This window comes from Physcomitrium patens, chromosome 1 (genome assembly GCF_059467195.1).
Source record: "Physcomitrium patens ecotype Gransden chromosome 1, ASM5946719v1, whole genome shotgun sequence".
Classification (NCBI taxonomy): domain Eukaryota; kingdom Viridiplantae; phylum Streptophyta; class Bryopsida; order Funariales; family Funariaceae; genus Physcomitrium; species Physcomitrium patens.
Window position 1 is genome coordinate 11,950,280 of NC_143410.1, and position 25,935 is coordinate 11,976,214.

The window sequence follows — 25,935 nt, forward strand, 5'->3', positions numbered from 1 at the left end:
AGGATTTGACTAAGATATGATTAGGGCTTATTTAAGATTTGTCTAAGATTTGACTAGGATTTATTTAGAGTTTGATTAGGATTTATTTAGAACTTGATTAGGATTTGGTTAAGATTTGTTTAATATTTGATTAAGATTTGATTAGAATTTGACTAAGATTTGACTAGGATTTATCTAAGGTTTGATTATGGCTTATTTAGAAGTTGACTAGGATTTGACAAAGATTTGATTAAATTTTGACTAGATTTTGATTAGAATTTAATTAAGGTTTTTATTTTAATATTTTATTAAAATTTCTATTTTAGTATATTTTTTTGATTTTCTATGTTATTTCTTTATAATTTTTTTAAAATATCTCTAAAAATTCTTTATATTTCTTGTATTATTCCTTTTAAATTTTAATTGAATTTTATTGATATTTGATTATATTTTTTAATCTTCAATTATAATTTATTTAAGAATCTATGAGAGTTTTTAGGACTTGTTATTGCAATTTTTATTTTATCTTCTACAAATAGGTGTCCAATGCATTTTCAAGCCAAACACAATGTAATACAACATCAGCTTCAAGAAAATTGTTCTTTATTGATTAAAAGATGAAGCTCTTTTTTTTTTTATCTAAGATAAGAACATCTAAAAAGGATGTCTGATAAACATTGTTGTTTTTTAGATTGATAAGTGATCTTGAAATCAAATCTTAATAAAAAAAAATTTTAATAGGTTGGCAACAATTCAAAATACATATCAATATGAAGTACTTGAGGTTCTTGTAATCTATCTAAATTTTAATTGGACTAAAAGCATTTTCTAGATAATGATGCCATTCTTGAAGCAAATCCATAATTGTAAGAAGCTCTTTGTTGTCGATCTTGAAGTTAATCTCAATTACTAAAAATTTCATAGAATAAAATGCTACTAGGTGGAACTTGTCATGTTCTCATATTTGTAACAAAACAATACCTATTGCAAAGTCTAATGCATTTGTTTTTATGAAGAATACCTTGAAAAAGTTGATGCGATACAAGATTAGTGCAAAAATATATGTTGCCTTCATAGCTTCAAAAGATGCTTCAACTTCATTGCTTTACTTAAGATTATCTTTACATATCAAGCATCTAAGAAGAGCCACAATTTTAAAAAATTTATTGATAAAAATCTTGTAATAATTTTAAAATTTTAAAAAATATTATACATCTCTAATTATTTTTGGTATCTTCTAATTCATGATAATCTAGTCATTTTTAGGATCCACCATAAGGCCATTGTTTGAAATGATGTATCATAAGAAGTCAACTTGAGTAGTGTAAAATACATACTTTTTCATCTTTGCATATAATCCTACATCTTTAAGTTTTTATAATACACGACAAACGTAACATTCATGTTTTTTGAAGTTATAGAATAGATTAGAATGTTAAATTAATATCAAACAATAAAATCATTGAAAAACTTATAAAAAATTTTATTCATGAAATGTTGAAAAGCAGTTGATACATTCATGAATTTAAAAGGCATAACATTATATTTAAAATGTCCATACTTAGTTTAGAAAGCAATTTTCAATACAAAATAGATATAGCATATATAGCAAAAGATTATCCTTCTTTTGTCACATATATGAAAGCTCTAGCAGCTATTAATAAGGATTTGGATATACTAGACTTATATATTTATATTTAACTAACAAAATTTTGGATCAAACTACAAAAAAAAATAATGATTTGGATATACTAGACTTATATATTTATATTTAACTAACAAAATTTTGGATCAAACTATAAAAAAAATAATGATTGTAAGAAGTCTAATCTATCTCAAGATTATACTTTTTTAACCATAATAATCCAAAAATAATTGATTTGAAAAGAGAACTTATTATATTAAATATTATTAAGCTATCATGATCTTTTATTGCTACATCTAAAAGAATAATTTTATGGCTTGTATTTCCAAAAGACAACAAATAACTATGTATAACTTTAACATGTATAGGTTTGGTTTTCTTAACTAAAAATATATCTTATTTTTTGATAAAGTCTTTATCTATAAAATAGATTGAGATTTCTAAATATAATAAGGCTAAGACTTTGTGATTTTTTAGTCTTAAATAAACTTCCATTATAACACAAGGTGAAGGAACTAAAGAGAAAATAAAACATTTATTAGGTCTTATACAAGATTCCAATGACATGGTCCTTATTATAGTTGAAAAAACTTATTTTTTGATATATCATTTTCTTTAGCAATCATGTTCCTTACTTTGTAATTGCATTGTTTTTTAGAACAATACTGAGTAGTGTGCTTGGATTCTCTATAATATAGATGCAAACCTTCTTAATAAAGACAATTCTTTTCTTGTTCAATAAGAAGTTTAAAATATACATTTTCAATTTGCATAAGCTTTGGTGTAGAAAAATAAGTGTTCAAAAACTTAGAAGACATTGCTATGGCTTAACTTGTACTTTTCTAATCAAATTTTTATTCTTTATGTCTTTTAAAGAGTTGATTATTGCATACAATAGTTTTGGCAATAAATTATTTTAATGAATCTACTTTTAATATTATTAATAAAAAATATTTGATATTATCTTTTAATCCATATTAAAATTGATTAATAAGGGCTTTATCATTTCAATCTACATCACAAGCAAGATTTTAGAATTCACTAACATATGTGATAGTTGAATATGATCCTTATCATAGCAATATGAGCTTAATCTCTACTATCTTATTTGATTTTTTTTCTCAAAATATAGCTATAAATACTTCCAAGAATGAATTCAAATCATAGAATAGTCATAATCTTTTTTTATTAAAGATACAAATAAAAAAAAGAACACTTTTTGATAGAATTACACATATGAATCCAACTTGAACAATTCTATCAAGATATAAAAAATGATGCAATCTTAAATAGAGCTTAATTTGTTGTAAAAATCTTCAAAATTTTGATCTTCTTCCATAAAACTTCTTAGGCATACTAATCCTTGCATTTCTTGTACTTATAGAAATAAGACTTCTTAAATTTGGTTGTGAAGTTGATTTACTCCCTTCCTTTAACTGCACAATTTTTTAACATAAACTCTAAACTTCTTCCATATGTATAGGAATAGTACCTTCATGATTTATGTTAAAAATACATGAGATTTCTACTCTTAGAGTATTGAGAAGATTGTAAAGATTTGCAATAGTTACAAATCTATTCTTACTTTTGCTAGGAGGAGCATCTATTAACTTTTCTTTTAAAGATAATTCAAATAAATTCAAAAAATTGAATTAAAGAAAGATAATCCATAACTTCTAATATCAAATAAAAAATTCTATAAAGAGGAGATAATTTACTCTTTTTAAGAAAAAAAAGTTAGTGTTAGAAAATTAAATTATTTATTTAAAAGTAGATAGTTTATAACTTTCAAAATACAACAATAGAAGTGGAATAATCTACTCACTTCTAAAACAAGACACAAATAATAAGTTAGAATTCTTGTCAAACTATCAAAGATATAAATCTTAAAAAAAAAAAAAAAAAAAAATCTCAATACACTATTATATTACTCAAAAAGACTAAAAAATCACTCAGAGATGGTAATATATTGAACTAGAATGGCTATTATCAAAGACAAAACGACTATTAAGTCTTAAAATAAGACTAAGAATTAGAAAGGTATTGACAAGAGTGAAGAAGGCTTCATTCTTGCTTTCATATATACTATCTAATTAAGAACTCCATAACAATGTCCTATAGAAACTCTGATATACATTGATTTTGTGAGATATATGTCTTAATTTGTAAGGCAATTTTTTTATATATGTGTCATATAGTTAGCTTGTTCTATAAGCTACTAATATATGAGATATGTGGTTAACTTGTTGATTAAGTTTTTAACCTATCAATCAACTACAAACATATATAAAGTCAAAATTATATCTATAAAGCTTCTAGAAATCTTTTTCAAAAAAATATTATAAAATTAATCTACATATACCTACTTCTATTTAATCATATAGATAATTATTGGATTAAATATATATATATATATATATATATATATATTTATGATACCAAGTAGTGGCTTTATATAGAAGTTATCTTAAAATAGGTTTAGATTTTTGAAGATAGCATCAATGATATTCTTATAATTTTTGTAGAACATTAATTAGATTTTTTTACTAGTTTCTACATATGCTCATTGATATTATAGCCACATTAATGAATAATACAATCTACCTTGCCTCTTCTTTATTAAGAATTAAAGATCTTTTCTACTTCATATTTAATATGATTATCTATTTTAGTGCAAGGTGGTGATGTTTTGATTCTTCTTGAAATAGTTGATTTTGAATAAGCTTCTAAAAGTAAAACATAAAAGATTGGATGTACCTTCATAGATGTGGGTAGTTTTAACCAAAAAGCCACTAGATTGATTTTTTTCTGAATACAAAATGGTCCCAATCTTTGGTAGTCCAAATTATTACAAGGCCAATTGGTCTTGATATTTTATTAATGAAGCCACATTTTATCTCCAACTTAAAAAGTAGGAAATTTATTTTTTAATTTGTTTAAATATTTTTTGAAAGAATCTTGAGTTACTAATAAATGAATCTTTAAAGTTATTTGGAATTATAATTGTTGTTTTGTAAGATCTTCAATTGCTAGATTTTCATCTTTTGATATATTTAACAAATCAAACTTCAAATATTAACCATAATTAGAATAAAATAGTATTTACTAAATTAAATCATAAAGATTATTATAATAAGAAAATTCTATTAAAAATAAATATGAGGTCCAATCATCTTACTAAAAGTTAATAGTATATTACAAATACTGTTCCAAAATTTAATTGACTTATTCTATTTGACTATCTATTTTAGGATTGAAGGTAGAAAAAATTTTGATATCTATTTTTAATATTTTAAAAAAAAGTTTTTAAAACTTTGATAAAAATTGAGGTCCTTAATCAAAAATGATATCATTAGAAGGCCATGATATTAGTACATATTATCAAAAAAGAACTTTGTCATTTCTTCTTCAAAAGTTATGTTTTTATACAAAATAAAATGTATCATTTTTGTAAGTCAATCTACAACAACACAGATAGCATCAAATGTAGCTTATGATGGCATATCAGTGATGAAATTCATTGATATTAAAGACCATGGTTACTTTGAGATTGGCAGTAGTTGTAGAAGTCTTTAAGAACAATATCAAAAATTCTTAGATTTTGAATAGATGTCACATAAGAGGAAAAAGTCCTTCACAATCTTTCACATTTGAGGCCACTAAAAATCTAAAAAAATAAGCTCTAATATTTTGTTAAATCTAAATTATTTTATATTTAAAAAATCATTACAAGATTAAAAAATACAAAGTTGTATTGATCTTTTTGGAATAAAAAATCTTTAAAATATAAAAGATATTCCATGTTATTTAACTAATCATTATTAAGATATTATTTAATATTATAAAATAATAAATTTTTAGATTATATTATCCAAATTTGTTTAAAAAATCTTAAATCATTAGGAATAATCATAGAAATAAAATATAGACACAAAAAAATTGGCTTCAAAAAAGTAGTATATTATTGATTTTATATTCGTTCTTTAGTCTTTGAAAGAAGATATGATTTTTTGGATAAAATAGCTAATAGTCCTTATTACTTTCTTGGTTGATATGTAATTACAAAATCAAAATAAGATTATGATATATTTTAATAAGTTTGGCAGTAATTCAAAATCTAAGCTAATATAAAATACTCTAAATTTTTGTGATCTGTATATATAGTCACAAGATGTGTAGCACCTTCCACGAAGAGATGTCATTCTTAGAAAGAGTCTACAATCACAAAAAGCTTTTTATAAAGCTCATAATTGATCTCCATAGTTTAAAACTTTCTAGAATAGAATGCAACTAGGTGGAGTTTTTTATCTTTTTTTCATCTCTAATAATATAATATTTAATGTAAAGTTGGAAGCATCAATCTCTAAATAGAAGGCTTTCATAAAATTTGGATGCAATAAGATTAAAATTATAATAAAAGTTATCTACAAATCTTAAAAAGCTCTTTGTGCTTGAAATCTTTATTCCAATTTATCTTTGGATGTCAATTGAGCAAAAAGAGTAATGACTTAGAAATAATGCTTCATAAATATTTAATAGAAATTAGCAAATCAAAGGAACATTATACATTTTATAATATCTTTGGAGTTGCTTACTCTACTAATCTTGAACTTTCTTTGGATCCATCAATAAGCATTCATTGGATATAATATATGCAAGAAATTCTACTTTTGGCTAATAGAATACATATTTCTTTAATTTGGCATACAATCCTATATCTTGTAACTTTTGCAAGACTAATCTTATATGATCTTTATGTTCTTCAAGAATCTTGGAGTAGATTAAGGTATCATCAAGATAGCATACAACAAACTTATTTAAGAATTCTCAAAAAATATCATTTATTAAATATTGAAATATGGCTGGAGTATTTGTCAATCCAAAAGACATGACATTATATTCAAAATATCCGTACCTTATCCAAAATATTGTCTCCTATTCATCTACTTTTTTAATCTATACCAAATTATATAGTCTATAGAGATCTATTTTTATATAGATCTTAACTTGATTGAGTTGCTCCAAAAGCCTTTATATCAATGTTAATAGATAACAATTCTTCACCATTATTTTCTTGAGGCGATAATAATTTAGATACATTTGTAAAAATTGATCTTTTCTCATTATACAAAATATTGATGCATCTACTAGAAATTCGGAATATTAAATAAAATTCTTTATAAGTTTTTTGTAGATATAATCTTTTAATGCCAATAGTTTATTTTGTGATAGATTGTAGATTAAAAGAAATGGTAGTTGACCTATTTCTTTAAAATCAATGGTATAATTATATGGTCAATGCTTTGATAATATGTCAATATTTTTCTTTTCAAAAATATCTTAAAATTTCTTACACTACTCTGACATAGCTACTAGCAAGCTTGCTTCTTCATAAGCTAAAATTCCATAAATAAAAAATGGAATTTTCTTTTTAGTTGTCTTCATAAAAGACATTGTTTTCAAAAACAAAGACTTTGTTGTTGATGAATTCTTGATAGGTTTTGCTCAAAGAAATTTTATAGAAAATTCAATCTTAAAACATCTAAATTATAGATGGATTATATCTTTCTAATGACAAAAATCCTAGAATGATAAGATTAGACAAGTTTCTAATAATAATGAATATTATTTTGCTACTATGGCCCTCAAATGATATTTCTAACAATATGGTCTCATAAATAACATTGCTTGGAAATAAAGGTTGACTATCTATTACTTCTACATATATAAGTTTTGATTTTTGTACTAAACGAATTTTATGAAGTTTAAGAAATACTTCATCTAAAAAAATAAGCAGTTTCACTTGAATCTAACAAGGCATTTGTTTGAAGTCTTTGTAGGCTAAGAAATAAAAGTATAATAAAACAACAAGCAAGTCGAGTAAAAAGATAGGAATCTTGATGAATTTGACATATTGCAATGTTTAGCCACACAATTCTTATTGTAATTGGTCTTTTTTATTTTTGAATGGTTGCACTCCTAGTCCTAGTTACATATTGTTTCTTTAGACAATTTTCAAATATGTAGCCTTCTTTATCACAACACAAGCATAAGCCTTGTTCAAATTGATGTTTTTTTTTTTTTTTTTTTTTTTTTTTTTTCTTCCTAGTATAAGGAGTTTGAAATGTATCACATCAATTTACATATCTTCAGCTCTAGAATATAGAAGTAATTTATTTGTTGAAGTAATAGAGTATAAATTTTTAATGCATTGATTTATCAAAGTCCATAAGCGTTGATCTTGACAGTGTTGAAATAATCAGTTATTATACTTCAAGCTTGATTAATAGCTTTATTGATTGTTTAAGGATCAAGTAATGATAATAAAAGGTCTTTCATATCATCCTTTCATTCCCAATAAAATTGGCTTATAAGAGCTTGTTCATCTTAATTGGTGACATAAGCCTATTGCCTAAAATCAAATGCATAAACTAATATGGAGCATGATCTTTGATATAATGAGTAAATCTTTATTATTGTCTATTGGGCCTTATCATGTTTTTTAAATGCCTCTACAAATACTTCTAAAAAAACTTCAAAATTGCTCAAGATTGGAGATTTTTTTTCAAATAAAGAAGTAAATCAAATTAAGGCTTGTCTTATGAGTAAGATTGCAACTAAATCAACTCACAATTCCTTTGTTGGATAGTACTCAGGTTGTAGAAAAGTTACTAATAGAATTTGGTTAACAAATCCTTGGAACTTCGAACATGTACTATCAAACTTTTCTAAAAGACTAATTTGAGGCTCCTTATGTTATTGAATAGATAATTTTTTTTATTGAAGTACAAGTGCTACTACCTCCTTGGATATAGAAGCTTGAGAAAGTGGTTGCATTACAAGTTGATCTACTCTAAGGTTTGCATTATTATAAAATCTTACAAAAAATTCTTCAATTTTAGTAGTTTTACATGCTAAAGTATTTATTGTATCCATAATAATATCTAACTTTGACCTGAGAGACTCAAACATATTAACATCTTCACCTCCAACCATCATGAAAGAAGAAAAAATAAATTAAGCAATACCAGCTTAGAAGAGGGTACTTCACAACCTCTAAAGTTCTTAGATGCTTTTAAAAAGAATGATAATCTACTCTCTATCAAGAAGGATCAAGCTCTAATATTAATAAGAAGGCAGTCTTAACAAATTGTCATAGATACATTGTACAAGAGACAAAATAAGATGTTGAACAAAAGAGCTTTAACAAAAAAAACTAATAAGAACTTGAATAAATCAGATGAGTATAGGATCAATACCAAAAAAGGTGAATTAGAGCTCTAAAAGATGTACTCTTGAGATTAAAGATTCCCTTAGCCTTGACTCCAATATATATGAGGTGTTAAAAAGCTTCTTGAGAAGTTCCCGTATTACTTGAAGATGAAGCAATCTTAAAAAGCTTCTCGAGAAGTTTCAGTGTTGCTTAAAGATGAAACAATCTTACAAAGCTTTTAAAGAAGTTTCCATGTTACTTAAAGATGAAGCAATCCTAAAAAGTTTTTCAAACAACTTTCTTAATCTTCTTAGAACTTGGAATTTTATATATAAGGCATTGAATTCCAACATTGGTCTTTTAAACCAATATCATAGAAGTATTTAGAAATAGTCTTTAAATATATTGAAGGTAAAATTAGTTATTTTAGTTAATTAAAAATAATCAAAAATATATTTTAATATTATGTAAAAATTATTAAATAGACATCCTTACGTTTCATTAAAAAAAAAAAAAAAAAAAAAAAAAAAAACATAGTGCAATTATAAAATACCAAGGATGTTGGAATTTAAAATATAACATATTATGGATAATTTCTAAAGCAATGAATATCCATACAAGAAATTTAAAAATACATATATATATATATATATATATATAATAAATAAAATAAATATAAATATAATTTATGAAACTATCTATGTAAAATACATTGATTTGGATCAGAGATTTGCTTAATTAACTCACAATGAATTAACAAAATTAAGTTATACAAGATAAAGAGATTGATTTGTAAAGATATAAAGAAATATATTTCTTCTTTTAGCACCCTATTTTGAAGTTATGCACAAAAAGATAATATAATAAGAGATTATATTATTTCAACTATTCACTTAGATCAGTACATAATAATACAACTAATAGACTAATTCAATTTAAGAGCAATCTTGCATGAATGAAGAATAATAATTTGGATAAAAAACAACTGAATCTATGTCTTAATAAAAATTAAATTAAGAAAAAATTAAAATAATTAATCTTAGAATTATTAATGAAATACTTTTTTATACATATAAATAATGAAATCCTAATTTGAGCAATTGATTTGTTAATAGTTTGAACTAGATAGTCCAATAAAAAGCAATCTAATTTGGATGCTTACTTTGATGAGACATTGTCATCAATATATGCATAATGGAAGAAATGAGTTGAATCTATGAGCTTATTTGCAAAACTAGTTAGATAGAAGAAAGTTGAAACTTAATTTTTAGAATTAAAAAAATATATAAAAGACTGGCCAAAAAATCATGGACTCTAATGGAAAAACTAGTAAACATCAACAACTCTTTGACGAATCATTGATACATAAGATTTGTTTTCCAAATTTATTTATTTATTTATTTATTTTTGCATACAATTCACCTACTATCAACACCCAAAATTGACCTCCCCATTCTTCAATTAAACCTTCACCTATCATGTCTCCCACCCTCCCACTTAGACAGCCCTATTGAGTTTGCTTCAATATTTTGTATGCTAACTTGGGACACTGTTTCCACGCTGAGTTTGGTCCGGGGTTTCCCTGCAGAGTTTGCGCCGAATGTTTCATGCCGAGTTCGGACCAGTCACGGCACACATCGCAAGCCGGCACTGCAACGGCACGGCAACGGCAACGGTGAAATCCCAAAGACGGAGTCTCACAGATCACAGGAGAAAGGATCCTGCACTAGCCTTCGTCGTCGTGGTCAGAGCCGGCTCCGCCATCTCCATCTCCCCCCCCCCCTCCAATCTCGCAGCTCACTCGCTGTTGCAGCATATTTTATGTCCAGAAAATCCTGACGCCGACGAAAGGTGGAGGGCAGGAACGAACGAAAGGACCCACCGTGACAAGTGCCCCTCCTCGGGACTGTTGCGAAACCCGCAGTCTTTGCAGGGAAGCCCGGAAAAGGCAACCACTCAAGTCGGAGCCTCTTCTACCGAATCGTCTATACTCGGCAAAAGCCTTTGCCCGTCCTGGTTGGCTCTCGGCTTTTGTGTATCTCATTAATCGGACGCACTGTCCTCCGCCACGTTCACAGAGCTTTGCAGTTGCCGTCTTTTTCCATTAAAATGACCATCTTATCAAATCGCATTTACTTGTCTTTCGCTGCGCCTCTCGATTTCCATCAGCTACAGCAGCAGCTCCAGCTCCTCCCATTTTTACGGTGCCTGTAATTGTCTCGATTGTTATCGGACTGCGTTTTGACTATGGATAAATCGCCAGATCAACTTCCATTGTCAACCCACATCTCACTAAGGTCCTAGTGAACGACACATTCCAAGACTCTACTGTGGATGCTTGAGTTTTGACCTCAGCTGGGTTTTCTTTATGTAGGGAGAATCTGATGCCTTCATTTAGAGAAGGAAACCTCCGAACCGGACGGTGAAACTTAGACAATTACTGTAGTTCTGCCACGCCGACGAAGATGACTGGTGCACAGTCCGGACAAGAGTGCACTTACAGCCACAAGACACGCACCGACGCTGGCTCGCTGGAATGTCGCGTCTTCTCTCAATTATCCACCAGGAACACTCACTAAAATGCAACTCTCAGCTTTTTCTTTCTTTCTCGCTGTTGACCTTACATCTAGCCTACGTGACATGACGATTGTAGCACCCATAGGTTCTCGTCGTGCAGAACATCGTAGCCACAATCGGATCGTGTGTCTACGTCCTCACTTTCTGCCTTCTGAGGATTGTATGTGCGAAAGTGCTCGAAGAATGCGACGGAAATCTTGCATCTCTTTTCATTCTCTGGTGTTCATCTCGAAAGGGGCTGAAGATACTCACACTGCAGCCTTCAATCACTTGGCAGTAGTGTCACAGCTGAAATCATCGCAGATATTGTATTCGAGTAGCTTCCACTACTCTGAAGTTTTCGGGAGGTTCATGCCTGTGTCACTCCTTTGACATCGACGACAATCTTGTATATGTGACCATGAGCTCATCTCCCTCAGCCTTTTCACAGTGAAGGCCATTCTTCACAACCATCTCCTTAGGGAACCAACGCTTTTGAGAAACAGTGGACATGATCAGGTTGAGCGTTGTTAGCCTTACCATGACCTCACAAGCCATGGCCGGGTGTTGCACCTAGGAGGGCTAAATTATCTGCGCCTCTTCCTGGATTGGCATTTGAGTGTACTGCGGTGAAGAAGATGAGTCGTCGCATAGCGGCAGTGGCATTTGCCGTTTACTGTACAGTCTGGACGATTCTTCATGCGGCCTTTGTTGTGGCCCTGAATGACGAAGGTAGTGCTTGCTCGGCTTGCACACTTTGACCATCCTCAGTGCTTGATGGACGCAGTGTGAGACCCTCGGAGGCGTCAGTTTCCAAAACTGGTTGGCTGGTAGTTTGGGTACTAAAGGATAATCCTGCGTCTGATGTGCAGGTCTTGCTCTTCAGGAATTCCGGAGCCGTTTGAACGATACTCGTGGGATTCTGTCTGACTGGGACCCCGAGCACTCTACTCCTTGCAAATGGACCGGGATCACCTGCTCCAAGGGTTTGCACGTCGTTGTCATGTGAGATGGATTCCTGCACAGGCTGAAGTATAATTACAGGGGCTATCTTGCGTGTTTCTGATATACTGAGAGCACTTGGGATCAGATGTGCAGTATGGGCTACGTGCCGATTCTAAACTTTTCTCTGTGATGCGGCATGAAAGTGAGGACTGGATAATGAACTAATTTGGGAAACGGTTGGTTATGACTTGAGACTGCAGAAACTTATCTGCAAAATGGCTAGAAGGGAATTTGACCTTGGACATAATTCGCTTCCCCCAGTTGCAAACTTTGAATTTCTCATCTAATGGGTTCGTTGGAGAAATACCTGATTCGTTTGGGAACGCTTCCAGCTTGAAAGTCTTGTAAGTGCTTTGCTCAATTTGATGTAAATATATTATGGATATATTATAAGTTGCTTCTGGACCTTTGCTTGGTGTTACAATCTTAAATTCAAACGCAGACACTGTATCGTCAAATTAGTCAATTGAAATTAGGGTTGTGAGTGCAGGAACTTGCATTCGAATCACTTATCAGGGGCCATTCCGTTGCCACTTTCCCAGCTTTCCAATCTTGAATATCTGTAAGAACATTACATGTACATGAATTTGAATAGCATACTTTGCCATATCCCACGTTTGATAGAGAAAGTTGATGTCGCAATTTTTGTGGTTGCTTGTATGAATATTGCTCACGATTTCCCGTACACTGTGTCAGGGATCTGTCAAACAATCAGCTTCAAGGCATAATCCCAGCATCTCTGGATAATCTCTCCAAGCTCACTTTTCTGTAAGCATAATTTATTCTTCAGTCTTGAGGCAGATATAGTTTGATTGCTTCAGATGCATCGTAAGCGGGTTCGCGAGTTCACAAGAGATTGAACTTGGCGTTTTTAATGTTGGGGTTGGTTGTAAGTTTAATTATTTAAGTGCTCCTGTTTTGAAGGAATGTCTCTTTCAACGAGTTGGAAGGTGTTGTCCCGGGGGGTGGAGCTCTAGCAGCATTTAATGGCGACTCGTAAGTTTTCCCTGCAGTCTTCGTTTCTGGTCATGGGCCGTGTAATTGGGACACAGTTACCTTACTAATTAAATATTAGTTTGTCCTTTTTGGCCTTTTTGTGCATTTGAGTGGCACACAACCGTGTGTAAGATGGTTTTGATTCGTAATTGTAATTGCTCTTCTTCCACAGATACATCGGCAATGCTCGTTTGTGCGGTGTGGCTGTAGACCGCGACTGTGGGAGAGTTCGTTCTCTGGTGGACTTTGGCGATGGACCCCTGCCAGGTATACAGGACCCATATTTTTTTTTTTTGGAGATTTCCTGCTGTTGAGCTGAGGAAGAAAAACAATTCATGTAACAGCGGTTTTAGCGCAGTTTCTGTTTGAGCAATAGGATATATCCCTCTAGCTATGCAGGCCTTTTAATCTAGCCTTTTTCTCTGTATGATCTTTGCCAGAATCTTCAAGCAGGTCCTCAAAGAAAGCCTTAAGTGTAGGGGCTATTGTTGCAATATGCGTCTGTGCCTTTGCACTTAGCAAGGTAATTTTGGGTACACTCTGCTACCTTCGATGGAAGAAGATGCATACGACCTGCGAAATTAAACTTTCAGGTCCATGTTCCTGCCCGTCTATTTTTTGCTCTCTGTCTTTAATCTGCAGCTTCTGCACGTTCTTTGTTTCCTATCTCCTGCCTGGAAAGCATTTGTAGTGGGTTCTAACGTTTTAGTTCGCAGGTGGAAAGATGGTGATGTTCCAGATGTCAGGCAAGGCGACCCCATCATCGAAAGCTGTACTCCGGAAAGCGGAGTTGCTCAAACAACAAGATATTATTGGAAGCGGAGGCTATGGCACTGTGTACAAACTGGAGTTAGACGACAAGACACAATTTGCTGTCAAAAAGCTTGCAAGGGGCGGTCAAGATCGAGAACGAGGATTCGAACGTGAGCTAGAAACTTTAGCTGACATTAAACATCGGAATTTGGTTGCCTTACGAGGCTATTACAGTGCACCGGATATCAACATCTTAGTCTATGATTTGATGCACAATGGCAACTTAGATACATGGTTACATGGTACGCATTCACGCATGCGTGTCCTCTTCGTGATATTCCTTTTTGGGTAGATCTATGCAACGATACAATCTGGTGTATTCAATTGCAAGTTTCTTCCAATCGTCAGTAGGTACAGTGTTGAGCTCTAATACAATGTTGTGTTCAATGCAGAACATGTGAAGCATGGTGGAAAGCCCCTGGAATGGGACACGCGGTTGAACATTGCAGTTGGAAGCGCCCGAGGTCTAAGCTATTTACATCACGATTGCATACCCCACATTATTCACAGAGACATTAAGACCAGTAATATTTTGCTTGATGAGGATATGGAAGCTCGTGTGTCAGATTTTGGGCTTGCCAAGTTAATTAGCCCGCACCAAACTCATGTTACTACAATGGTGGCCGGAACGCTCGGATACCTGCCTCCTGGTAGGTCCTATAATGACTGTTTACTGCATGTGCCATAACTTCAATTTCCTTGTTGACCTGTTGTTTCACCACCCCTGACCAAATCAAAGTCGAAATTTTTTTAGCCTTAATTCGTTATTAAAAAGTAGGTGCATATTGGAGCAGAGTACATGGAGACTGGAAAAGTGACCGAAAAAGGTGACGTCTACAGTTTTGGTATAGTTCTGCTCGAGCTCCTGACGGGAAAACGACCAACAGACAATTACTTCATGGACAATGATTTCAATATGGTGCACTGGGTGAGAATTACTGTTCTTTAGAAATCTGGTTGGAATTGAATTACTTAATGTACATCATCTGCTAGAAGTAACATTTTTGCTTGGGTATTAGTCATGGTCCTAGTCACTGTTGACTCCGCAGTTGAATCCGCAGTATTATTATTATTATTATTATTATTATTATCTGGTTATTAAAATATACGGTTTGTAGTATTCCACTGAGCCTGAAGATTGTGTCATCTTGAACCCATTTTATGGAACACTACTGCATTAGTCCCACGTTGTTTTGATTTGAACTTCCTATCAGGGAAAACAGATATGTCATGATTTGCTACTGCATTATTAATCATCCTTTCACTTGTTTTGCAGGCAAAAACTGCAGTGGATGAGGATCACCCTGAGGACATCTTTGATGAGTATATCCTGGGCTCATGCCCTGACGAGGATCTCTTAACCGCGCTGGACATTGCATTCCAGTGTGTAGTTCAGCAACCGCAAGCCAGACCTTCGATGCAGCAGGTGGTGAAAATGCTGGAGAGGTTACGCAATGACCTTAGCTGCGCGGAGTCTAGCTTGGGATTCAGCAGTCACTTGACCGCCAGTCAAAGCGGAGCGAGCTCTACAGCGTCGCCGATGTCTTCCGCACTGCTCTCTCTATGATTTTGAAATCACGGTCGGATGTCAGCAAGTAATCTATCACTACATTGTGCCAAAGCCTGAGAAACGTGGGTTGTTCTAACCACTCTGGGTTAGCGCAGCTGCCGAGTTCAACGCAAGTTCTCGACTGTAATATTTGTTTGAAGGTGGAGGCGTGGAAGTTGCCAATATGGGACATAGCTAGGCAATCTAGCCACCGACATTCAAGGCGGTTTTTGGTGATCCAAGAGATGGATCGAATGGCATTGCTGCGTCTATTTGTTGTGAATCTTTGCATAGGAGCTGTGGGCATCGAGCGTTTTTTCATGAGCTCAAATTGCATGATATGTTGATTGAAAGTAAGTGATGCAGTGGAGTGATCCTCTGCGGCGTGTTGGAGTACATGCCATAAGGCGTGCACAGCGAGATTTTATTGGCGAAGGAGAATTAACTGCTCATTTCCCCCCTTTTTTTTTTCTCTCGTCAGAGATGTTATGTTGCAAGATCAGATAGAGGATATGACACTCTTTGAATCGAGTTTGTATTTCTACTGTAGACTAAATAGCTTCTGAATGCTGGAAGTAGTTTTCTTTTGAAAGTCGTAAATCTGTGTTGGCAAGGCCTTGGCGCTCGGTTGCTCTGATGCGCAATAACACTGTCAGATGTGTACAGTACCCGTATGATGAATGCCACTCCTTTATTGTGAATCATAGTCTGGGTCTTTTCCCTTCCTTTGCGTCTGATGTGGTTAACTTTGTCATGCACCTCCCGTAAGCTTGATTTGTTTACTGTAATGCTTAAGCTAATATTATATCTCTGCCATCGAGAGAACATCAGTAAGTAAACTCCTCCAGCATAACAAGTGTTAAAATCTACTCGTCATCTCCCACGATACACAATGGTTCTTGTCTATGTGTGCTCTGGTTATGCAGGGTTTGTTAGATGAGTTGGGTTTGCTTACTGGTTGCCTCCTCATTTAGTCCCACCTCCTCCTTTTCCTTCTTGGTTCTTATTAAGCATGTTTGGTGATGGGTGTTGGGATTTTGATTATGTTTGTTGTGCTCTGATTAGCTCTCTCCAGTTGCTTTATTCAATTCCGCTTGTGTAGTGTTTGAAGATGACTGATCGCTTTGCTGGATTTTGCTTGTTGTGTGCTATGTTTGTGCTCTTCCTTGCTTGGTAGTAGTTATACATGACAATGTTGACTTTGTTAGAAGAGGTTATTTTTTAGCTTGTTTTATTAAATATTTTAATTCAAGATTTTCGTATTTTTAAATGAAAACGATGCATTCAAGAGACATTAAGAATAAACGTGATTTACAGAAGACTGAGTGAAGTTTAACTACAATTTACTGTCAGCCATACTGGGCATATTTATATTCTGAATAGGAATTGTTACTCGATTTCACGCTTCGTGTAAGTTGTTGGTAGATTTACAATAGTTTTAACATTCTATTGTACCTAAGTTTAAATTGTAGACTTTCAAGTTAATATTTTAATTAAAAGTTATGATTTTTTTAGAGTATATCATTGATAGAAAAGAGATTATTGTGTGTGTTAATATTAATCTTTTCTTTATGAAATAATTAATATGAGTAGTATAATGTTTTTAGTTGTTTAGGAATAAATTTACAGTATATATATGTATATGAATTAATTTACATAGTTATTTATTTTTTAAATTGAATCTAATATTATATTTTACAAGATGTGATTTTACAATTGAGTTCTTCTCCTTATCTCTGTGTCAGTAATGTTTTATAATGATAATAAGTTTATATGCAGTTGCGATAAATGTTATTAGCAAATATAAATTTATCAAATGTTTCATCTTCGAATATCACGAATCTATTTATTGTGAGCTTGGCTGTTTTAATAGATATATTGTGCGCTTGGCTATTTAGATCTTTAATAATATTTTCCTTTTCTTTTTCCATTTTACAAAAATGAGTTGTTTACATCTTAAGTGTGCTTTTACAGGTTATACTTAGATTCACAAACATGATTTATTACCTCTATTTTGATCGTATTCGTTGAGATAGAATTCAATACTGCACATGTAGATGCTACGTCCCCACCTTCTATCCTAAAATATCAAGGTTTAAATTAATGTGGAAAACCACTTCGTCAATAATTTGTCACTTGTATCTATTTAATATCCAACATGATTCTCCAAGACCTAAAACAATTTGGCTTTCCTCTCAAAAGAATCTCATCCAGAAATGCAATGACTCACATCAACGAACATTCTTCAGTTCGGGCCAGCCTGAGATAATTGAAGAGCCTTAGACACGGAAACATTATACACGAATTAATTTTGTGTATTGGATATTATTAGAAAAAATGTTTATAAGTATGGCACAAACCACACGAAATGCGTGACACCGATCCCATGTCCACAGGAAAGTCCCTCGTCCCCCACCTCACACCCATATTAAACCTTATCAGTTGCCCTCTTTTAACAAGGTCTAGTCCAAACTTGACACTTCGAGTGAAAGTGATCTCTCTGCAGGGCAGAATTCTGACTTGGGTGTGTCATTAACACGGATTCTAAGATATCGGGATGGGCAGACCATCAAACTTGCCGTCATCACATCTAAGTACCTGAGAAAAAATAAGCAAATCCTTCACCAACATGATAAAAGTTACGCATGAAATCAGCTGAGATTCAAGTCATTATATTACAGTGTAAATGAGCCAGCCTGGCCACTTCTTACAGCCACTTCCCAGTTGCTAACTATTAAGTTTTCGCATGAAATAAAAATCTGGGTATAGCTATCTGATGATTTTCCCCTCACGAACCGTACTATCTTTTGTCAATCTTGATATCAAAGTGGAGTTGGACATCACGGAATCCAGTACAATACTCTGCACAAACAATAAAGACTATTGTCAGACGTCGTCACAGCATAACGTAAGAAACTAAAACTAAAACTGAAACTGAAAACTCACAATTCATTCCGGAAAATGAATATCACACCCCTGGTAGGGATTGGACTTTGATCACTAAACTCGAATCAGGCTATAATAATGAGAACCCCACAGCTAACCAAGGTAATAAGTTATACCTAATAGATTTATTCATTTCGTGTGAATCTGCTTGCAGAGTGCATGCATCGATCGACAAATCCATAAACCACTGACCAAAATGTTTTTAGCAGACTTAATTAATAACCAATTCAGAAAGCTACAGGCACTGCATGATGAGGAAAGACATCTCGTATTACACGACACGAACACCACTTGCATGTGGTCAGTTGCACTACCCCTAAGAAGTAAACTTCTATAAAAGACTGTACAAGCCCTCACACTCACGATAAAGATAAAAAAAAAAAAAAAAAAAAAAGCGACAGAGATCATAACTCGGTTGCTTTTATCTCGCAAGCGTGTAGGTTTCAATGGGTCCTCTATAACGTGGCCGGATCCATTAGCTTGTCCAAAATATTTTCACAAGTTTCACGAACTGAGAGGGGTTCATGACCTAACGTTAACATCACCAACCTGACATCATGCACAGATGCTCAGACCGTCGTCGGGTAGCCGAAGACTAGAGGTGAAGAAATTAGAAAAAGAGCTTCAGTTCGTTTGAAAAATAAACATTGCTTCGAGAAAGCATATGTACGCGAGATTACTAACCCTAGCGTACTGGAGGCGAAAATGAGGATCACAACGGATTTCCTAACATTTAGTTTCCAAAGAGGAACATGTTACCAAAAAAACCATAATACATTTGATTCTGAAAACCAGTCTTTCCACCGCGCCAGCAACTCCACTGAATTCCCAAAACCCATCTTCCAACAAGAAACGCTCGTCGGCAAAACAACGACATACAAAAACCCTAACCAACACCAACAACGCACCTTCCAATTACCGCAACAAGATGAACTACTCCGGTTTCACGCCATACTTCTCCTGCAGCTTTGTCAACTCCTCGTCCTTCTTCCGCTGGTCAACCTTTTTGGACATCTTCGCCTGCTGGTAATACAACACAATCAAGTAGCGGTTGGCAACATTGAACCCGGACAAATGGTCCACGGCGTTCTTGGCATCGTAAATATCCTCGTACACAACAAACGCGGTCCCCCTTGTGTCCTTGTTAGTGCCGATGCGAATCTGCCGGATAGCGCCATACTTTCCGAAGATATCATACATCTCCTCCGAAGAAATGTTAAACGGCAAGTTACGCACATACAGCACCCGATTCACTTCAGGCGGAAGTCGAGCGTTGCCCCTGCGGATGCTGAGCGCTGCCATAGCTCCCCTCCTCCAAGAATCAAACCCCCGCACTTAAAAAACCCTGTGGTCGGTGCGGGCTCAGCAACAAATTTCTCGAGCAAGGTCTGGATACAGCGATGACGGGGAAGGCTCCGCAATACTAACTGTTAACCCTAAAAACCGGAGCGAACACATTTGCATTCAAGTCAGAGAGACGAATGGATGAAGATGTTCGTTTATTTGGATGTATAATGAAGATATCATTCATCGTAAACCCAGAGCTTCAGCTCCGGTTCCGAGCGTGAGGCTAGGTTCCGAAGCTGAGCTTGAGCGACAAATAAGTTCAAGGCTTTCGGAAACTATGGGTGACCACGTTACTGCACAAAGCTCATGACTGGTTTATGGCTTATTTACTGAAGGCGTTGAGATCTCCAGGATGGGGTTTTGGCAATTCCTGTATGGAATTGGTTCACATGCACATTAGTGGTGTCTCTATTGAGTCTGGTGACATCCAGGGTCCAGAGAGATTTTGTTTCGGGGTCTCCCGGTTTTCACTTCACAGCGCAAATTTTAAATAATGAGATTGGAAGTAGAGTGAGTTGAATGCAGTACAGGTTTTTGTAATAGACAACCTTCATCCTCAGTTAACATTTCTAACAGTGAATTAATTGTACAGCCGACACAAGTAAAAACGAGATTTTTCATGACATGCTGAATGGGCATTACGAGTGAGAGAGAAAATCCAAGGGGCCTCTGATGCGAACAGAACGTAGCGATACCAGGCGGGTGGGATCTGAGTGATAGATTGCCATAACCACCAAATAATTTGGCAAATTTAACAACTAACGAAGGTCGAACGTGTACAGCAAGACATCATGCGTTGTTTGAAATTTCCTTACTTTGAGATACTCGGGCAGTCCTTGAATAAGCTCGAGCTGAAGTATTCAAGTACAAAAGAATTGTTCTGCTAGCCTAATTATTGGCCCCACACCAAAACTTTTAGCTCAGCAATCTGTAACGAACTAGTAGCGCCAGAACTCGACACTTGTCTAATTGTAATTAAAAACTTGGGTCACCAAAGGGCACCAGTGCCGGACTTCCACTACTTAGCCAAAGTTGAAGCCACCGGGGGGAGCACCTGCAGCAGTACTTGAACCAAAGGCGAAGTTTTGACCTTCGGTGCCTGGTGCTACATTCTGATCCTCGTCCTCTTCAAGCCAATATGTCTCCAGAATCTTGACGGCCTTCTCATAAATTTCGTTGTTATCGTGTGTCTGGAGGTTCTCGATCTTTTCCAGACCTTCAGCTTCATCTATGTAGCGAGCGTATATATTGACGCCATTGTTGTTACCACTATCTTTATCTTGTTCGCCGACCTTCAAAATATTTTCCAGCCCTTCAAGGGAGACGGTCACAATTCTTGGGTCGGGGCAAGTCAATAGATCACAGAGTGGCTTGATGCAACCTTGGTTGACAAGGTGCTTAATCTGCTCCGACGTTCCACCAGAAGTTGCATTGGACACCGCCCAGGCTGCCTCTTTCTTGATGTCGAATTCAGCTGACGCAAGCAGGGATACCAGAGGTGGAATAATGTTGGCATCAATTACAGCCTGCAAATTTCCCGAACAAATTTGTTAACATCTGATACCAGAGATTACTTTCTGAAAACTCCTATTGCTCCACAGACAGAAGGGTGTGCTGTGCATTTAGCTCGTAGTCGAGGCATGGGCAGATGAAGATTCGAATCCAACCTGAATTTGTTCCTTGTTTCCGGCTGTGATGTTGGAAATGGTCCAGCATGCTTCCTTTTTGATACTCTTCTTGTGGTTGTTGGTGAGTAGTGCGAGCAGACACGGTAGGGCTTGACAATCAATGATGAACTGCGCAACGGGAAACGTAAGCAGTTGACATTATCAACGAACTGGAAGAAGTGGACTCTTTGCCAGGACAACGCTGGAAGAAGGTCGAAATGGACAAAGGCTTAAAAACATGGAAAAGGCCAGAATGCATCGAGAAATTACCTGAGTCTGAAGATCGTCACCAGTAACAATGTTGCCCACCGTCCGCAAGGCAGGGATGAGTACAGAGGGTGATGGGTGACTGCTGAAACATCGAACAACTACATAAGTTTCTACTCACACGTCACATAACTGAACAACACATGAGACATGAACAATGGATTGCGATGTTAGAGAGCTCTTACAGCAAAAGGTTCACAAGACGAGGGCACACGCCGGCTTCAATAACCGCCTGGATCTTATCATTAGTCCCATCGGACAAGTAAGAGAGAGCCCAGCATGCATCAGTGAGGACCTCTTCGTCGTTAGAGTGGATGAGGCGCTCCAAGGCGGGAAGAGCCGGCTTCGACTGCAAACCAAAAATTATTAGACTGCAATGTGGGAAATTTGGCAAAGAACCTGTGAATATACGAATCGAAAGATTCAAACTCAAGAAACAACACAGATCGATGATGGTCAATAACAAACAGTGTTGTACAATGAGCTGCTCCACAAAGAAGAGAATTTCGCCAGCAGACAGCACCCGTCAACTGGGAATCGTCTCACCTGCTCAAAAGGTGGCTGGGGCTTTCCACGGCAGAAGTTTGAGAGCGTCCAGGTGGCATTTCGAAGCATTGACAACTTCGCAGTATCGGTAAGCTGAGCGAGCAAAGGCATTAAAGCTCCATGACCAAGTACAAGATCCCGGCATTTAGGAGAGTCACCAGCGACGTTGCCCAAAGCCCAAACAGCCTGGACGGGACAAGGCATTATTAGAAATTAGATGCAGAAGCTCAGATAAAGTACGACGTTCACGTTTTTAAACAAGCAATTGTTACACTGGACCGTTATGGGTGTAGTGAACTCAAACAACTTCGAATCTAGGCGGCTACCATAGATCGGTAGAAGATAACTTGAGTGAGGGACGTAAGTAGTGACATTGCAAGGGAGTAGTTTTGGCCTGATTCAGAAACTCAGGCATTAAGTTCCTAAATTTCTTAACTCCATGAAAAGTAGACAAGTCTTCTGTAGTACGAAGACCGTAAAAAGCGTGGGATAAGTGGAGATGCCAAACCTGCTCACGAACATCGTCACTAGGAGAGCCCAAGAGTTGAACAAATATGGGCACGGCCCCATGGTCGATCACGACGCGGGTGTGGTCAGACGTTCCGGATGCAATATTTGTAAGCGCCCACGCGGCTTCAAACTACAGAGACATTCTTGTGTGAGATATCTACATGATAACTCATACTTCAAATAGTCAAGAAAGGTATTAGATTTATTACATCAGAGTGTTACCTGTAACTGTGGAAAATCTCCACGACCCAAAAATTCAACAAACCGAGGTACAACACCCGCCGCTATAACCTCATCGATTGGGGGACTGCGTTCTGCAAAAAATGATCGAAGACATGGTGAGTAAAAGTTTTTGAAAAAATTGACCTCATCGACACAGATAACCAGAGCTAGAGTGTTGATATGAAATAAATAAGTGACCCAACCGTACCAATGGACAGAAGCTTCCGGAAATGAGTGGTAGCTTCCAGTTGAGTGGCTGGATCATCTGTGTAGATCGCAGAAACACTCGCCGGAAGGCTCTCAAGTTGCTGCATTGCAATACCATGATATAAGATCACTACTGCCTAGGAAGATCGCCAAGTCAAAATCGAAAAACTAGTCATGAAGAGCAGTGCCAAGTCTCCAGAGCATTAGAGCACCTAAAGAGATCTGATCGACTCAATATCGAATTACATAAAAATTACATGTAAAGACAATAGAGCATAGGCACATGAGTCCTCCAACTGGAAGCTCTTCAAACGGTCGTCAAAGTTACCTTTCTATCGGCAGTAGAGCTTTGCGTAGGAGCGAACTGCTGATGCAGCTGGGATCCCTCCCTACGCTTCTTCTGAAGACTCTCGTCTCTCTTAGTCTTCCTGATCTCTACCATGCCATCCTCCCTCTTCCTCCTCGCCTCCAACGCATCAACGGCCAACTTGTACCCTTTCATGCGCACCTCAGTGCGAGCATTGGGCCGGAGAGACATTGTGACGGATTGACAAACGAACCACAGAACAAGAACTCTACCAAACAGAAAGCCGAAACAAAGCCAACGCAAGCAATGCCGCACAGGAGGAAATGGCGTGGACGAACTCCAAGTAACGGCGCGGGGCGACTCCACAGACACAAAACAAGAGACAGATCCCGTCTTCGAAAAGGAAGCGACGGAAGTGTAGAGGGCGATTACGAGCAGGCGAAGTATAACAGCAATGCAAGCTTTACAGCGATCCCAATGATTCAAGCCGGTGATGCAAAAATTCAAATCCCGACGGAGTCCGAGAATCGGGGTTTAACATTTAGGGTTGAGCTGGCGGCGACAGAATTCAGGCCGGACTCCCTGTTGGCCACCAATCCACTTCTCTACGTGGCTGCCACTCTGGAACTGCCAGTTCCATCAGGTATGTTAGAAAGAGGTGGCAAATATCATAATATCCCAACACCTACCTTTGGTTGTCATGCTAAACCAAAATGTGTACTGTATTTCCATACCACATACCGTATTCGTAAATACAACATCTGGGTGCGTCGACAGTTGGGTTCACAAAGATAGAGATTGTTCGAGATCGTATTGTGGTGAATTAGAGTTTCATCTTCTTCTGTGTTTTATCTCTCCTCTTTTCACCGTGATTTTGGATCTGAGTTGAATGTGGCGAGCAGGATGGAAAAGAACTAGGCTTATCTTCCCCGCCATGCCTACGTTTGTTGCGTTGTAGAGTGTGGTCGAGTGAGAGCGCCCAACTGCCCAAGAGCACACTACAATGCCGAGATCCGACCTGTCCGGACTTGGATGAGTAGTGAGTGAGCAGGCGAGTGAGGGAGAGAGGACCTTCCTGGTTCCAGTTTCGTTCAAACGTGTGCTTGGATCCGTAAAAAGAGCTTGGCTCAGAAATGTCTTCGAGTTTTACTTCCTCATTTTTCCCTCACTGGAATCGGGTTGTGACGTGTGGAATGCAAGGACGAGAAAACTTACGATGGCTACGGGTAAGTCTGGAAACATGGACCATTTTCTGTGACAAGAGTTTGAACCTGAACAACAATCAAATGTATTTATTATTTTCATGAAACATGACTAAACTTCAAAATATAAAAGAATTAATTTGTAAAGAACCTACAAAAAACTATTTTGATACTAAAATTAAGAATTAGATTACAAAGATTATATATATATATATATATATATATATATATAATATCAAACAAAAAGAAGATGAAGTAAAAAGTAAAAAGAAAAAACATAAAAAGAAAATTTCTCAGGAGACTTCTTGGGTGGCAACATTAAAGAAAGGTTTAGAAGTAAAAATAAGGTCTTCAATATTTCATATGAGTAATTAACTATTTGGATTAGAAATTTTTAATAAATATGTAGATATTTTTTATAAAATAGATAAAAAAAACTCAAGATAATAGTAAAGAAAATCTTAAATATGGATTTAATAATTAATAACCATCATTGTAAAAATAATAAAATAAGTTTAAATTCAATGTGGTATTTAGACTTAATTGATATAAACTTATTTACATATTAATAAATAAATAAAATATAGATAAAATTATGATAAGAAGTAATAATTCCATCAAACAATCAAATATTCTTTAATTTTAAAGATCCTCCACAAATCTCTTTTTTTTCCTTCAAACTTAGCAACTTTCAAAAAAAATTGCTAAAACCCAGTATTGAATGTTTGAGCTTCCTTTCTAGTTCTACCAACAACAAATATAGCTCCACAAAATCTTTCCAAGTACACAAAAGGGTTGAAACTTTGTTGTTCTACAACTTTGATGAAGACAAATAGATGCTATTGTATAGTTTGTCACCACAAAACTAACCATAATCCATTTCAGCTATCAATCAAAAGCAGACTTCTCATCTCTTCTTCTTGCCTTCAACTTCAAAAGTCCATAAGATCTCCAATCC

At 35.3% G+C, this 25,935-nt stretch overlaps 3 protein-coding genes across 4 annotated transcripts; 1 reads left to right on the plus strand and 2 right to left on the minus strand.

Moving 5' to 3' along the window:
- Nucleotides 1-11,493: 11,493 nt before the first annotated feature.
- LOC112290200 (receptor-like serine/threonine-protein kinase At1g78530) lies at nucleotides 11,494-16,460 on the plus strand. Its single transcript, XM_024536248.3, has 12 exons — nucleotides 11,494-12,125; nucleotides 12,266-12,398; nucleotides 12,599-12,742; nucleotides 12,889-12,960; nucleotides 13,095-13,166; nucleotides 13,323-13,394; nucleotides 13,567-13,661; nucleotides 13,835-13,987; nucleotides 14,111-14,449; nucleotides 14,600-14,857; nucleotides 15,002-15,135; nucleotides 15,484-16,460. Exons 1-12 carry the CDS (start codon nucleotides 12,032-12,034, stop codon nucleotides 15,772-15,774), a joined length of 1,857 nt encoding a protein of 618 aa, XP_024392016.1. The 5' UTR covers nucleotides 11,494-12,031; the 3' UTR covers nucleotides 15,775-16,460.
- A 1,947-nt stretch (nucleotides 16,461-18,407) lies between these two features.
- LOC112277488 (splicing factor 3B subunit 6-like protein) lies at nucleotides 18,408-20,122 on the minus strand. The gene is made up of 2 exons (XM_024509936.3): nucleotides 19,611-20,122; nucleotides 18,408-18,618 (listed from the first exon to the last, which is right to left on the minus strand). Exon 1 carries the CDS (start codon nucleotides 20,002-20,004, stop codon nucleotides 19,636-19,638), a length of 369 nt encoding a protein of 122 aa, XP_024365704.1. The 5' UTR covers nucleotides 20,005-20,122; the 3' UTR covers nucleotides 18,408-18,618; nucleotides 19,611-19,635.
- Nucleotides 20,123-20,845: 723 nt separating this feature from the next.
- LOC112291326 (importin subunit alpha-1) lies at nucleotides 20,846-24,410 on the minus strand. Of its 2 annotated transcripts, none has more exons than XM_024538561.3 (9): nucleotides 23,797-24,410; nucleotides 23,470-23,569; nucleotides 23,262-23,353; nucleotides 23,038-23,169; nucleotides 22,530-22,715; nucleotides 22,169-22,332; nucleotides 21,987-22,065; nucleotides 21,717-21,845; nucleotides 20,846-21,575 (listed from the first exon to the last, which is right to left on the minus strand). In XM_024538561.3, the coding sequence occupies exons 1-9, from the start codon at nucleotides 24,004-24,006 to the stop codon at nucleotides 21,072-21,074; spliced, it is 1,596 nt and encodes a 531-aa protein (XP_024394329.1). In that variant the 5' UTR covers nucleotides 24,007-24,410; the 3' UTR covers nucleotides 20,846-21,071. The 2 variants fall into 2 exon arrangements, with proteins under 2 accessions (XP_024394329.1, XP_024394319.1); XM_024538551.3 differs by having other exon boundaries at nucleotides 21,987-22,068; nucleotides 23,797-24,408.
- Nucleotides 24,411-25,935: the final 1,525 nt, after the last annotated feature.

Excerpts from the sequence above, each read along its gene's own strand:
- LOC112291326 (XM_024538551.3), bottom strand. The coding sequence starts at position 24,006 with ATGTCTCTCCGGCCCAATGCTCGCACTGAGGTGCGCATGAAAGGGTAC. Across the intron at positions 23,570-23,796 it reads GCTCTACTGCCGATAGAAAG|CAACTTGAGAGCCTTCCGGC; the intron begins GTAACTTTGACG and ends ATTGCAATGCAG. Across the intron at positions 23,354-23,469 it reads CCGGAAGCTTCTGTCCATTG|AACGCAGTCCCCCAATCGAT; the intron begins GTACGGTTGGGT and ends CATTTTTTGCAG.
- LOC112277488 (XM_024509936.3), bottom strand. The coding sequence starts at position 20,004 with ATGGCAGCGCTCAGCATCCGCAGGGGCAACGCTCGACTTCCGCCTGAA.
- LOC112290200 (XM_024536248.3), top strand. The coding sequence starts at position 12,032 with ATGAGTCGTCGCATAGCGGCAGTGGCATTTGCCGTTTACTGTACAGTC. Across the intron at positions 12,743-12,888 it reads GCTTCCAGCTTGAAAGTCTT|GAACTTGCATTCGAATCACT; the intron begins GTAAGTGCTTTG and ends TTGTGAGTGCAG. Across the intron at positions 15,136-15,483 it reads ATTTCAATATGGTGCACTGG|GCAAAAACTGCAGTGGATGA; the intron begins GTGAGAATTACT and ends CTTGTTTTGCAG.